The 16,339-nt window shown below is 42.4% G+C and overlaps 2 protein-coding genes across 2 annotated transcripts in view; both read left to right on the top strand.

Moving 5' to 3' along the window:
* Positions 1–16,339, top strand: part of PDCL (phosducin like) — a 74,284-nt gene that overhangs the window by 16,143 nt on the left and 41,802 nt on the right. The gene's annotated exons all lie outside the window — the stretch shown is intronic.
* Positions 9,159–10,218, top strand: LOC102742802 (olfactory receptor 1L6-like). Its single transcript, XM_031034699.2, is given in 2 exon segments — positions 9,159–9,980; positions 9,983–10,218. Coding segments are annotated over 2 exon segments (891 nt in total). The 5' UTR covers positions 9,159–9,325.

Genomic DNA, 16,339 nt, shown 5'->3' with positions numbered 1-16,339 from the left:
TGGAGGGGCGCCTGGGTGGCTCAGTTGGTTGAGCGACTGCCTTCGGCTCAGGTCATGGTCCTGGAGTCCTGGGATCGAGTCCCGCATCGGGCTCCCTGCTCGGCGGGGGGTCTGCTTCTCCCTCTGACCCTCTTCCCTCTCATGCTCTCTGTCTCTCATTCTCTCTCTCTCAAATAAATACATAAATGAAATCTTTAAAAAAAAAAAGAGAAGAAAATGTTGGAGATTTTACACAATCCTGAGCTAAGAAAAATTACTTCTTGAACATATTTTGCCTGTTGATCAGAGTAAGTAACATACACTAGGAGGGGTGTGAAACATGAATGCTGAGGAGAAGAGTGCTGAGTATTTCTGACATCAAAGAGTCTGATAGAGAACGTATTAGCAAAGAGGACAGAAAAGGAGTAGTTGTATCATCCAAGAATAGAAGTTTCAAGAGGCTGTGACTATTAACCAACATTAAAATATGAACAGTTTAAGCGAAATAAGCCTGGAAGACTGTCCATTGACTTTAATGACATGAAGGTCTTTGGTGACATTGTTAATGAAGCTGCAGTGGAGAAATGGAAAGAAGACTGGTGTGGGTTAAGGATTCAGTTGTGAGTCTGCACATTCACGATGAACAGTCTGAAAGGAAATAAGTAAACTACCTCACCAGTAGCACAGAAAGAATAAATTACTTATGAATAAATTCAATTAAGAAGGTGAAAGACTGGGGTGCCTGGGTGGCTCAGTCGTTAAGCGTCTGCCTTCGGCTCAGGTCATGATCCCAGAGTCCTGGGATCGAGCCCCATGTCGGGCTCCCTGCTCAGCGGGAAGCCTGCTTCTTCCTCTCCCACTCCCCCTGCTTGTGTTCCCTCTCTCACTGTGTCTCTCTCTGTCAAATAAATAAAATCTTTAAAAAATAATAATAATAAAAATATTAAAAAAGAAGGTGAAAGACTTAAATAATGGAAACAAAAACATTTGATGAAAGAAGTTAAAGAAGGTCCCAAATGTATGGCAAAATATCATCTGTTTATGGATTGGAAGGATAAGTATTGTTAAAATACCATTCTTTTTTTTTTTTTATTTGAGAGAGAGAGCATGCATGCATGAGCAAGGGGGCAAGACAGAGAGAGAAGCAGACTCCCCATCGGGCAGGGAGCCTAATGAGGGGCTTGATCCTAGGACCCTGAGATCATGACCCAAGCTAAAGGCAGATATTTAACTGACTGAGCCACTTGGGTGCCCCATTAAAATACCATTCTAACCAAAGTGATCTACAGATTCAATTCAATCCCTATTAAAATCCTAAAATCCCAATGGCATATACAGCAATAAATAAAGGAATCCTAAAATTCATATGAAAGTACAAAGGGGGGGGAATAAAACAAGATGAAATCAGAGAGGGAAACAAACCACAAAAGACACTTAACTATAGGAAACAAACTGAGGGTTGCTGGAGGGGAGGTGGGTGGGGGGATGGGGTAACTGGGTGATGGGCATTAAGGAGGGCACTTGATGTAATGAGCACTGGGTGTTCTGTGTAACCGATGAATAACTGAACTCTACCTCTGAAACTAATGATACACTATATGTTAATTAATTGAATTTAAATAAAATAAAATTTTAAAGAAAGAAAGTACAGGGTTGCCTGGCTGGCTCAGGCGGTTAAACATCTGCCTTCAGCTCAGGTCATGATCCCAGGGTCCTGGGATCCAGGCCCACATTTTGCTTCCTGCTCAGCGGGGAGTCTGCTTCTCCCTCTCCCTCTGCCCCTCCCCCCTGCTTATGCTCTCTCTCTCTTGCACATGCATGCTCTCTCTGTCTCTCTCTCTTAAATAAATAAAATCTTTAAAAAAAAAAAAGGTACAAAGAATCCCAAACAGCAAAACAATCTTGAGAATATAAAACAAAATAGAATGCTCACATTTCATGATTTTGAAATATATTACAAAGCAACAATATCAAAACAGTATGGTCCTGGCATAAAGACTGATGAAACAGAACAGAAAGCCCAGATATAAATTCAAGTCCATACAATCAACTAATTTTAAACAAAGGCATCAAGAATATACAATAAGGAAAGGGTAGTCTCTTCAACAAGCAATGTTACAAAAACTAGATATCCACATGCAAAAGAATGAAATTGGACCCTTATACTACTCACTAAAACCAACTTGAAATTGATTAAAGACTTAACTGTAGGTCCTGAAACCATAAAACTCTTATATAAAACTTACGGAAAAAGGTCTTTGACATTGGTGTTGGCAGTGATTTCTTGGATAGAACACCAAAAGCACAGGCAGCAACAACAAAAAACTAGACAAGTTGGAATACGTCAAACTAAAAAGCTTCTACAAAGCAAACAAAACAAACAGAGTGAAAAAAAGCAACCTAGGAAATAGCAGAAAATATTTGCAAAACATATCTGATAATCTATTAGGTTAAGAGATAAGCCCATTATAAGATATATTGTGGGGAAATTGTATTTTCCTACAATTCACTAGAAGGAAAAAAAAAAACAACAAATAACCTAATTTCAAAATGGGCTATGGATTTGAACAGCATTTTTCCAAAGAAGACATACAAATGGTCCACAAGTATATGAAAAGATGCTCAAGATCGTTAACTTAATGCCACTGAATTATACATTTTAAAATGGCTAAAATGGTAAGTTTTATGTTATGTATGGTTTACAACTAAAAAGGGGGGAGGTTAATGAATGGATTGATAGGTGTTGCTGTGTCAGCACCAGCTCATCAGCAAAGAGGAGTTTTTATGTGAAGACCTGGACTCGTCCCTTGACTCCATGCATTCTCCCACATCTTGGAAGAAGCCCCAGGCTTTCTCTATGCATTTGCCTCTGTCTCCTTAGAAATCACTAGAATAACAAGTGACTAATTATCTGGAGATCCAAGAAAAACACTGCTACGGCAGCCTGAGTTTCCTTGGTCTCTACTGAGAGGTCTCTACCTCTCTCCCAGACACAGTGTTTAATGAGTTCCCTGGGGCTGGTGCCTGGGGAGGCTGCCTACCTCCTTGGGGTGAGGTCACGTACAGGACAGTCAGATGGTTCTAAGCGCACACCCTATCCCTCAACATCTGAACCTGAAGCAGTAAGGTGGTGGATGGTTGGGGAGGAAAGAAAGGCTCATGATTCCAGTTCCTGGGGCTACATTGAGAGGTCACCTCTCTGGAGGAAGCAGAAAAGTGGCCGCATCAGTTGCTGATAACCTTATCTCTAGACTGAAGCAACAATCACACATGCCCCACACACCCAGCATTGTAGGTCTTGACACCTCTCACCAGAAGCTGGGGCTTTTCCCTTTTCTTGACTTGATATGAACATTCTTTCTATGCTCCAAACCCTCTATTCCGCCTCTAGACATCAGGATCAACAAGGCTAAGGAGAAGGTGCTTGCGTCCTCCAAAGGCTATGTGAGGTCACCATCCCTTACCTGAGTAAGTAACTGGTATCCCCAACCATACCCAACCTATATGTTTCTAACCTGGAGTGTCAGAAACTTACGAATACATTCATTTTTACAGAGAAGAAAATCTTTTTTTGCATGCAACATGTTAATGCCATTTCCATTGATTAAAGACTTAACTGTAGGTCCTGAAACCATAAAACTCTTATATAAAACTTATATAAGCAGGGGGGAGGGGCATATTCCAACTTGTTTATACTTGACTTATAAATGCAGAGAACAAAGTGATGATTACCAGAGGGAAGGGGAGTGGGGGAAGAACCAAATGGGTGAAAGGGAGTGGGAGATACAGGTTTCCAGTTATGGAATAAATAAGTCATGAGGATGAAAGCTACAGCATAGGGAACATAGTCAATGTACTGTAATAGCAACGTTAACTGGTGACAGATGGTAGCTACACTTAACCGTGAGCATAGCATGGTGTAGAGGGTTTTCAAATCACTATGTTGTGCACCTGAAATTATTGTAACATGTGTGTCAACTATACTTCAGTATAATAAATACAAAAATAACCAACTTCCTTCTTCGGGTTTCAACTGGCCCTCTGCAAATTGATCGTGTAAATTAGAATTTCAGTTTTGATATTTTTCTTTAGCACTGAGAGCTTGTCTTCAAAATCACCCTTTTTAAAAAAAAATCAGTAAAACACATGAAAGCAAGATTCTTCTGGGTAAAGAGGAAGATCCTGGGACTCCTGAGTCCCTATTCACACTCTACCTTGCTGATGATGGGTCTGTCACATAGGAGTGTCAGTCATGGGATGGAGGAAGAGGGTGACTGGAGATGGGGGAGAACTAGAAGCTGTGTCCTGAAGGGGTCAGGCCGGAGGAGGCAGGAGACAGTGGACGTGGAAAAGTGAAGATGCAGGCAGACATGGCCACTGTCTTCAAGCACCTGTCAGGTGACTTACTATCTGTTCACCCCTGTGTCCCCAGGACCTACCGTGACTGCCGGCACTCAGAAAGTACTTACTGAATGCTGAACAAATCAGTAGCTCCACAAGTAAAAGAAGAACAAAATTGTGGTCACTTGTAACTGAAATCAGTTAAGAAAGGATATTGGAAGTGTGAGGTTTAGAATTCTTGACTCTTGGCTTTAATACCAAAAATACCCACAGATAAAAAATTGGAAGGCAATTCCAAAAATTGGAAGGGAACTCACTAGTTCCCTGTCACCAGATAGATTCAAGCTGGATGACCACCCTCAGGGCTTCTGCCAGTTTCCTGCCCTGGGTGGTGGCTTGGAAGGGATGATTTCTGAGTGTTCTTCTGACTCAGATTATTTAGATCTCTGTATATTTCTTCAGGTACTTATTGAACATCGATTATGTGCCAGTTTCCTAAGGTTTACATATACAAATCCATTAAATAAGGCTGAACAGAAATAATTACTGCTGGGGGGCGCCTGGGTGGCTCAGTCATCAATCGTCTGCCCTCGGCTCAGGTCATGATCCCAGGGTCCTAGGATCGAGCCCCGCATCGGGCTCCCTGCTCTGCAGGAAGCCTCCTTCTCCCTCTCCGACTCCCCCTGCTTATGTTCTGCTCTCGCTCTCTGTCAAATAAATAAATAAAATCTTTAAAAAAATAAAAAATAAATAAATAAGTAAATAAAAAGAAATAATTACAGCTGGGATTTATCAGTTTATTCTGTCCCACTTAAATTACTAACTGATTTGTATGCATATTATGAGACTCCTTGTAACTGCCTAGAGGCAAATCCTATTATATAATTCTTGTTTTCTAAACCAGAAAACTAAGGCTTAAGGTTAAGCAGCTTGCCCAAGTCACTCTGCCAAAATCTGGTGAGGCTAGGACTTGAGCCCAGGACTGTCTGATCTCAGAGCCCTCAATCCTAGCCACGAAGCTACTAAGTGGAGTTTGCAGTTGAACCCAACCCAGTCCACACCCGACATGGTCCTGAGATTGAGAGGTCCTGTAATACTCTCCTCAACCCCCTCTCTGCTGTCATTATTTTGCTTCCTTTTTTAAAAAATTTTATTTTATTTTGGTAAGAACACTTAAATGAGATTTACCCTCAACAAATATTTAAGTGTACAATACATTATTATTGACTATAAATCCCATGTTGTACAACAGATCTCTAGAGCTTATTCATCTTGCTTAACTGAAACTTTACGCCCATTGATCAGTAACTCCTCACTGCCCCCTCCCCCTGCCTCTGGAAACCACCATTCCACTTTCTGATTCTATGGATTTGACTATTTCAGATATATCATATAGGTGGAATTATGAAGTATTTTTTTCCTGTGGCTGCCTTATTTTGCTTAGCATAAGGTCCTTAAAATTCATCCACATTGTCACATCTGGCGGAATTTCCTTCAATTTTAAGGCTGAATAGTATTTCATTGTAGATATATAACACATTCCACTCATCTGTCAATAGACAATCAAGTTGTTTCCACACCTTGGCCATTATGAATAATGCTGTAATGAACATAACAGTGCTAATATCTCTTCAAAAATAGTTATTTGCTTTGGATATATACCCAGAAGTGGAATTGCTGGAGCATATGGTAATTCTATTTTTTTATTTCTTTTTTAATTCTTTTTTTTATTTCTCCATACAGGTTTTCCATAATGACTGTACTAATTTATACTTCCACCAAAAATGTAGAAGAGTTGCTTTTCTCCACATCATTGCCAATACTCGTTGTCTTTTGTTTCTTTGATAATAGCCATCATAACAGGTGTGAGGCAATACTTCATTCTGGTTCTGGTTTCCCTGATGATGAGTGATGTTGAGCATCTTTTCATGTATTTGTTGGCCATTTGCATGTCTTCTTTGGAGAAATGTCTATTCAAGTCCTTAACCCATTTTTTAACTGGGTTATTAGGTTTCTTACTATTGAGTTGTAGGAGTTCAATCATTTGCTTCTTAACTGGAAACTTCTTGGGCAAGGCCCTTGACACTACCTCACACATGAACCTACCCCATCATCATGCTCCCTTGCCTCTTGCTGTCCTCTTCATTTCTCCCACTGTCTCAGCTCAGAAGCACCCTGCCTTGGAATCAAGGAGGATGCATAGAGATAATCATAGGAATGAGGGTGCTGTAGCAAACCAGTCTCTTGCCCCACATCAAAAGACTTGAGTAAATCCAAAATACTGGATGAAGAAAGGTCATCTGGCTTTGCTGAGCTATTTGAAACCATAAGTGAAATAAGTCAATCAGAGAAAGACAAATATCAGATGATTTCACTCATATGTGGAATTTAAGAAGCAAAGCAGAGGATCCTAGGGGACGGGAGGGAAAAATAAAATAAGACAAAATCAAAGAGGGAGACAAACCATAAGAGACTCTTAACTCTAGGAAACAAACTGAGGGTTCCTGTAGGGGAGGTGGGGGGGGATGGGGTAACTGGGTGATGGGCATTAAGGAGGGCACTTGATGTAATGAGCACTGGGTATTGTATGCAACTGATGAATCACTGAATTCTACCTCTGAAACTAATCATACACTATATGTTAATTAATTGAATTTAAATAAAATTTTTAAAAAAAGAATATTCACCTTAAAAAAAAAAAAACTCTCAGTGACCTGGTTGTGGGAAGACTGTCAGCACTGGGCCCCTTAACTTATCCATCACTACTGCAGAAAACCCACTGGAATCTCTGTCCCTTCCCCTTCTCTGACCAGGAAATTCTATTACTGCCTGTCCTGCACCTCTCCAGAAGCTACAACCTTGCTCTCCTTTCAGTGATCACCCCAACCATTTCACACACACTTACTTCCTCACTTTCTTTTGTCTTAACTAGCTAAACCAGGTACTATATATTAAATATGAAGATTATTTTCCATTATCAAAGATTACTTTACATTATATATTATTTATACAATTTCCACTGATATAGCACCTGCTCATTTACAAACCACTTTTCAGATATGTTCTTTCATTTGATGCCCACACATTCTAATGGAAATGGTGTTGTACTTCTCTCATTTTTCCATGAGAAAAATAAGGCACAAAGATCTTCCAAGGGAAACGGCTGGTAAGTAACTACACAAGGACTAAAACCAAATCCTGGACTGTTTCCATTAATTCTCCTGATCCAAAGAAGCTAATTCTGGCCACATATGCAACATGCCCCCATCATTCAAGTTGCTATCAAAGTTGTCCCTTCTGAGTTTATACTGTGAGCAAATATGTAACAGGCAGAGGAGTAATATGGCATAAGAGCAAAGAACAAGACCCTAAGGACCAAACTGCTTGGGTTGGAAATAGAGCCACTTACTAATAATATGATCTTGAGCAAGTTACTGAGCAGTAACTGGGTCCTGCTTTGTTCCTTCTGGAATTTGCTTCTCTGCACCCATTTCAAGGGTAATCTAATAAATCTACAGTTCAGTTTCCTCATCTGTATACTGCCAGAGTTCTTATATGGATTAAATCATCATACAGTGCCTGGCACATGTAAATACTCTCGATGTGTTCAGTATTTGCACTGGGCACCTGCTACGAGGATATGGTGGTGAACTGGGGATACAGTGTCTAACAGCCAAACAGATCCCTACCCTCCCTGAAATGATATCCTGGGCCTCCCCGTGTCAATGATGTCTCATTGTGTCCTTCCTAGTAGGAGAAATCACTTTGGTCCAAAGTTCCAAGCACTTGGGAGAAAAAAAGATACTTTAGAAGCTCATGCTTCTGTACCTTAGAAAAATGCCCAGAGAGATGCAGACAGTATGGGTCCTTTCCAACATTACAAAGGATTTTATTTCAGTGCTTTAATCATCAGGAAAAAAAAATCACTGATACTCAGTGTCCTTGAGTGTAGACTTCCTCTCACGCATCTTCCCTTACCTGTTTCTCCCTTTACCTGGAGTCACTGACACGCATCTGCAAATCTCTCCCTGAGTTCTGCTCTGGAACTAATCCCGACCCTAGGCAAGGTGGACATTAGGAGCCTGAGGCCAGGAACATAGTGACTGACTCAGGATCAAGTCATTCTGGCCAGTAGCCAGAGTTTGATCCTGGGCACGAAGGGCAGGTAATGGATTTCTGATTGTGTCCCATGGCAGCCGAGTCTCTGCCTTTATAACTGCTGAGCGGAGCCACAGTTCCTTCCAAACTGGGTCCTGCTTTGTTCCTTCTGGATCTTGCTTCTCTGCACCTATTTCAAGGGTAAGAACCCAATTCCTGAAGCCCAGAACTTTGCTATCTAATCCTCTCAGTATTATCTGCACCTTTTATATAATTTTCATGCTCAGACAAGCACCTATGGTTCTACTCCACTCTACTGTCACGATATGCACCTGTTACTCCTGTTATGACTTTCTTAATGCCACCCACCTGCATGAAATAAAAAGTTTAACCAAACCAGACAGAAGCCCTCCCACTGCCAGAAAGTGGCCTGCCTCGTACCATATATGACCTCCTGGGGGATTGTAGCCTGTCCAGTTTCATGACACTTCTGATATGTTATTCCAACACCCAAACCCATTCTGCAAGCTTTTCCCAAAGAGGTTGGAGCTAAGAACATGCCCTCTAGGATATGTATCTGTCTTTTCTTCAGGGAGAAGTTAAGATCTTCTGATACCCAGTTTTAGAAAGCCAAACACAGAGAAATCCTGGCCAAAAGAGAATAGTCTGAGGAGGTAAATTTCATAATTTCTGCCTTCACTGATGAAGGCAATGAAAGTTCAGGAGGTGACTTCGTGCTCCGTGTAAATCAGTGACAGAGCCAAAATGGAAAGCCAGAAAGCTGTGACACCAAAATCCATACTCCCATCAACTATACCAGTCACTCAGAAGAATTTATAACAACTGGAGACTCCAAGCCAGGACACACACCTAACATTCCTTCCTATTTTTTACTTACCGGAAATCAATGCTGAGGAGAAACCAGAGCCATATGACTGAATTCCTCCTCCTGGGACTGACCAGTGACCCCAAAGAGCAGGGCAACGTGGCTGGAAACTCAGTCATCACTGCAGCCATCCGGGGGGATGCCCGCCTCCATACCCCCATGTACTTCTTCCTCTCCAACCTGTCCCCGGTGGACATCTGCTTTACAAGTGTCATTGTGCCAAGGATGCTGGCAAACATGCTGAGCAAGAGCAAGAAGGTTCCCCTTGCCCAGGGCCTCACACAGATGTATTTCTTTGTGGCCTTTGGGATCACTGACAGCTTCCTCCTGGCGGCCATGGCGATTGACCGCTACATGGCCATCTGTAACCCGCTGCATGACACGACGACCATGGGCCCCCGGCACTGTCTCCTGCTGGTGATGGCGTCCTGGGTCCTGTCCCACCTCCACTCACTCACCCACACGATTCTCATGGCCCGCCTCTCCTTCTGTGGGCCCAACGTCATCCACCACTTCTTCTGTGACGTCCAGCCACTGCTGATGCTCTCCTGCTCTGACACCTCCATCAGTGAGCTTTTGGCCTTCACAGAGGGCTCTGTGGCGATCATGAGTCCCTTCATCTTGATCATTGTCTCTTACGTTTTTATCACCCGTGCCATTCTGAGGGTCCCTTCCGGGGAGGCAGGTACAAGGTCTTCTCCACCTGTGGATCCCACCTCACGGTTGTGGTACTATTCTATGGAACCATAATATTTGTGTACATTCGCCCCTCATCCACCTACTCAGTGACAAAGGACCGTGTGGTCACTGTCATCTATACAGGAGTTAGCCCCATGCTGAACCCTTTTATCTACAGTCTTAGGTATAAGGACATGAAACAGGCCTTGAAAAAGCTGATCAGAAGGGTAGAATAGCAAAACCCATTCATTCATTCAACAAGAACCCATGAAACACCTGCTGTGTGCCAGGAACTGTACAGAATTATGAAAATATTGCAAAGATACATCAATCATAGCTCCGTCTTCAAAATTAATTACAGTTCAATAAGTGGAGATGAGACAATTGCAATAGGTTATTATACTTTTTGGTAAAAATAAATAAAATGAGACACAGATATTGATGTCTTACTGTATCAGACACACGGTTTCCTTTTTTTTCATTTGCAATCTCTGGCTCATGTCACAGACATAACCAGTGTTGTGTAAAAAGTATGATGAAAAGCCAGAAAAACTTCTGTAGTGATTTTTTTTTAACCTGTTGGGATATGGGTCAGCTCATACGAAGCCTCAGTTAAGTCAATGTTCTCATCATATGAGTTATTCATCTTATGCACAAACTCCTGGGGTCTGGCTAGTGGATCTTCTTACTACCTTTAGATCAGCTCATAACATCTCCAAAGCTGTTCACATATTTGTCAGAGAAGGCAGCTTCACTGGCATAGTAATAAGATCCTAAGATTCTGAGTGAAAACTTAAGTTACAACTTGATCTCACAAACTGTGTGACCATAATCAAGCCACTAAGTGTCCTGAACTCTCATTTTCCTCATCTACATAATGGATACAATAAATAATCCCACTACATGGTTGTGGGTGTCAAAGGAAAAATTCTGAATTTGATGACTTTGAATCATTTACTTAACCCCTCTGAGCTTCTGTTTCCTAGTTCTGAAATTATACCACTTGGCCTGGAAGCCCAATCCACCATTACCAACCCCATGATCTTGGGCAAGTACATTAACCTCTCTGTGCCTCAATTTTCATATGAAAAGTGGATTGTTGTGGGGATTAAACGATGTAACAAGTGTCCTAAGACATATATTATTTATGTTTTAAGTATTTGGAACAGTGTCTTGCATATAACAAGCCCCAGAAAATTTCAGCCACTATATCAAAATTATATGAAAGTGTGTCTATGGACCCTTCCCAAATAACATTTGAAGATTTGTAATGAGGTGGGAAATAGTCATAATGTCATACATCCTCTAAGTGAGTTCAGTCCAAGTGTCTCCTGAAATTATTTCAGTGTTTCCAAGTGTTTCACTATAAATGATCTGGTCTTTAGGACCTTACCACTACGTTGTCAACTTTCTTAGGAATTCCAGTGAGTACAGAGAAGGTCTCCCCAATATCCATAATAACAAAATGCCCCCCAGCCTCTTTTCTCCATCCATCCTCCCTCCAATCCAGAATTTCACTATCAGAGAATCTTCATGAGGAATGCTGTTCAGGGGCTCCTGGGTGGCTCATTCATTAAGCGTCTGCCTTTGGCTCAGGTCATGATCTCAGGGTCCTGGGATGGAGCCGCGCATCGGGCTCCCTGCTCGGTGGGGGGCCTGCTTCTCCCTCTCCCACTCCCCCTGCTTGTGTTCACTCTCTCGCTTTGTCTCTCTCTGTCAAATAAATAAATAAAATCTTTAAAAAAAAAAAAAAAAGGAATGCTGGTCAGCACTTCAAACTTCTGAAATACAATCTAAAGCTGTGGGATGTGAAGGAACAAGTGAAGAAAAGTTGGGGGAAAAAATAAAACTTTACCCAGGAGGAACTAAGGGGACTGGATATAAAAGAGGGAGGGAAAAAATGTAGTCACCTTCCTGGAGAGGAAAAGAAAAGGTATGGCGGATGATTAAACGGACCTTCAAAGAGTACAAGCTTTCATCTATAAGATGAATAAGTTCTGGGATCTAATGTACAGCATGGTGACGATAGTTAACAATCCTGTATTATACACTTGCAATCTGCCAGGAGAGTAAATAATCTTGAGCATTCTCACCACAAAACAAAAACGGTAACTCTGTGAAGTCATCATTCCACAAAGTATATGCATATCAAATCATCATAAATATGTACACTCTTACATATCTAAAATTAGAAAGATTCTGAACTCCAAAATGAAAAGCCCTAAAGATATTAGGTAGGACAATGTGAACCTTTCTTATGCATCGGTGAAAAAGAATGACCTGTAGATGGGTATTAAAGAGGGCACATTCTGCATGGAGCACTGGGTGTTATACGCAAACAATGAATCATGGAACACTACATCAAAAATAATGATGTAACGTATGGTGATTAACATAATAAAAAAATGACCTGTAGATACAAGTATCAATATGAATGAATGTCAAAAACATAAACTTGAACATGGATGGAGCTAGAGGGTATCACACTAAGTGAAATAAGCCAGACAAAGACAAATACCATATGATTTCACTTACATGTGGAATCTAAAAAAACGAAACAAATGAATAAACAAACAAAAAGCAGAATCAGGCTATAAATACAGAACCAATGGTTGCCAGAGGGGAGGGAGGTGGGGAGCAGACAAAATGGGCGAAGGGGAGTGGGAGGTACAGGCTTCCAGTTATGAAATGAAGAAGTCACAGGAACAAAAGGTACAGCAGAGGGAACGCAGTCAATGCTACTGTAACAGTGTTGTTGGTGAGAGAAGGCAGCTATACTGGTGGTGAGCACAGCATGACCTACAGTTGTTGAATCACTATGTTGTACACCTGAAACTAATGTAACATTGTGTGTCGACTATACTCAAATTTTTTAATTTTTTATTTAAATTCAACTGAATTAACATATAGTGCATTATTAGTTTCAGAGGTAGAATTTAGTGATTCATCAGCTGTGTGTGACACCCAGTGTTCACTGCATCAAGTGTCCTCCTTAATGCCCGTCACCCAGTTACCCCATACCCCCCACACACCTCCCCTCCAGCAACCCTCAGTTTGTTCCCTAGAGTTAAGGGTCTCTCATGGGTTGTCTCCCTCTCTGATTTCGTCTTATTTTGTTTTTCCTTCCCTTCCCCTACATTCATCTGTTTTGTTTCTTAAATTCCACATATGAGGGGCGCCTGGGTGGCTCAGTTGGTTAAGCGACTGCCTTCGGCTCAGGTCATGATCCTGGAGTCCCTGGATCGAGTCCCGCATCGGGCTCCCTGCTCAGCAGGGAGTCTGCTTCTCCCTCTGACCCTCCCCCCTCTCATGTGCTCTATCTCTCTCATTCTCTCTGTCTCAAATAAATAAATAAAATCTTTAAAAAAAAAAAAATTCCACATGAGTGAAATCATACGATATTTGTCTTTCTCTGACTGACTTATTTCACTTAGCATAATACCCTCTAGTTCCATCCACACCATTGCAAATGGCAAGAATCCATCCTTTTTGATGGCTGAGTAATATTCCATTGTGTGTGTGGGTGTGCGGGTGGGTGTGTGTGTGTATGTGTGTGTGTGTGTGTGTGTACACACCATCTCTTCTTTATCCATTCATCTGTTGATGGACATCTTGGTTCTTTCCACACTTTGGCTATTGTGGACATTGCTGCTATGAACACTGGGGTGCAGGTGCCCCTTCAGATCACTATTTTTGTACTCTTAGGAGTCACAGACTTGGTCACTCTGAGACAAAGGTGCTCCTGACACTGCTGGGACTCACAAATCCAGGGCCCAAAGGGCCAGCTGGGAGGTTGGACATTTGCCCCATCTTGTCTCTAACTAGGAGATTGGGGATTAGGTCCCAGGAGATACTCCATGTGAAAATAGGAGCCAGGAGATACTCTTCCTGGCTCCTATTCCTGAGGATGGGTTGCTCCAGCTCCAACTCTTCAGTCCATGCTGCTGCTACAGGGGAGGAAGAACACTGAGGTTGTAGCAAGACCTCTTTTTATTTTTAAGATTTATTTATTTGTTTTAGAGGTTGGGGGAGGGGCATAGAGAGAGAGAGTCCCAGGCAGACTCCACCTTGAGCACAGAGCCCGATGTGGGGCTCAATCCCACGACCCTGAGATCCCGACCTGAGCCGAGTCAGATACTTAACCAACTGCATCACCCAGGTGCCCTATAGCAAGTCCTCTTGAGGAGAAGAAGGGAAAGCAAACCAAATAGGCAAGACAGACCCAACACCTAGTGATGGTGACAAAATCTGAGGATGGTCAGAATTTCCAGGTAAGATCTGAGGTGGGTAGAGATGGGAGGCACTGGTCACACACACACACACACACACACACACACACACCCACACCCTTCCTTCTCCTCCTCCCCTATTCCTCCTTTCCCGTCCCTTCCTTGGTCTCAGGCAAATACAACTCGGCTCGCTTAACCACCACAAGGAGAGTCTTGACTTGATATCCATGAATTCCCTGAGAGTCCAGCCTGGTCAGTCCAGATCAGGGGTCCCCAAGTCCCTGTCAGTGGCCAAGACATTGGAGCTGTGCAATAACAGTGCTCAAGACCCCTGGACTATGCATGGACCACTCCCTCTCAGCCCACTGGATGATGGGAGTGGCTTGCAGAATCAGTCTATACCACCACCCGAGGAGTGAAACAGTCTCCACAACAATGAATAGGTCAGCACGCCCTAGCTCATTTTTTTTTTTAAGTATCAGAAGTATTTGCAATAGATTTATTTAGGCTCATTTTCCAATCAAGGTTCTGAGAAGGCAAAGGATGTGGCCATGATGGTACACCTGGGACTCACCCTGGGCCTGCACATGTCACATGTCTGAGTGCAAGCTTTGTCATGGTACTACTAGGTCAGAGCCATTGCCACCCAAGAGCATGATGATGAAATTGGTGGCAATGGCCCTTACAACTCTATATGTGAAACTTTACAGTTTTCAAAACTCAGCTTCCCACAGACAGGGACCAAGAAAAAGTCCAATTTGCTCAGGGCTGAGGGTGCTTCCCAGAAGTGAGATGTTTAGTTTTGAAAGCAGAGAAGTCCTCGGCAAACATGAAGGACTAGTTGGTCACTCCAGAAGGCAGCCTCCTTTTGTTACCTCTGTCAAGAGAAAACAATAATATCAGGGAAAGCTACTATTTGACGAGCACTAGATATAAGCCAGTCACTGTTCTAGTTCTGTACAATCCTCATCTAGTTTAATCCTCAACGATCTTCTGACTTTGGCATTATTATCCTCTTTAAGCAGATGCAGAAACTCAGGCCAGAAACACTGAGCAGACTTGTTCAACATCACAGCCGACAAGGAGGCTGGGGCCCAGTGAAGGCTTGTCACACCCAGAGAGAATGTATCTTATCGCCACATCAAAGAGCACGGCTGCCACTGCGTGTTTGTGACTTCATCCTTCCATACATCCAAATGCATGAGATAAAATCTCTCAATTTGGATTTTACATCACAGGTCCTGAAAAAACCTTTAAGTGATTCTGGTATTTTGATGCATTCAACAGTCCCATATGGTAGGTTTATGTCTACATCTTACAGGTAAAGAAAATGAGGCTCAAAGGATGTAAATAACTTACCCAAAATATAAAAAGTAATGGTTTAGACAGAGAGGACTCCCCTTAATAGTTGTCTAGTAAATGCCCCTCCCCGAGATATCTTATTCAGACCTCTAATCTATGAAATTGAGATTTTCGTTTTTAAAAAAGTGGAGAGTGGACTAAGACCTGGGAAGTTTCTTCCTAGCTACGCTCCAGTTCAGCCTCATCTAGGAGGTCTATAGAACAATTTATAAGACACCTAAAATGCAAACTTCACCCCCAATAAGATCTCCTGTTGCTACTGTCCATAGTTCTCAGCTCTGTACATGCTTATGTGCTCACCAATGAGAGAAAGGAGTGCATTTTCGTGACATTTAAAAAGAACACAAAAAAACAGAGGAAAAGCTTTGAATGGTATAACCTGTTGGAGTCTATGTACATTTAAGCAAGATTTTCCTGCAATTTGGCTACTATAAATGGCAATCAGAAACCATACCAGCATCGCTGACTTCCTGCTCCTGGGCTTCTCTGAACACCCAGAGCAGCTGCCTCTCCTGTTTGGCCTCTTCCTGGGCATGTACCTGGTGACCGTGTTGGGGAACCTGCTCATCATCCTGGCCATAGTTGCTGACCAGCACCTCCATACCCCCATGTACTTCTTCCTGGCCAACCTGTCCCTCATCGATACCTGCTTCTCCTGCACCATTGTCCCCAAGGTGCTGGTGAACATCCTCACACAACACCACACCATCTCCCACACTGGGTGCCTCGTGCAGATGTACTTCTTCATGGCACTGGCCCTGCTGGA

Source organism: Leptonychotes weddellii, chromosome 14 (assembly GCF_054177405.1).
Source record: "Leptonychotes weddellii isolate Sample4059 chromosome 14, ASM5417740v2, whole genome shotgun sequence".
In the NCBI taxonomy this organism is placed as follows: domain Eukaryota; kingdom Metazoa; phylum Chordata; class Mammalia; order Carnivora; family Phocidae; genus Leptonychotes; species Leptonychotes weddellii.
Note: the sequence above shows the minus strand (reverse complement) of the source record. Positions and strands in the feature narration are given on the sequence as shown.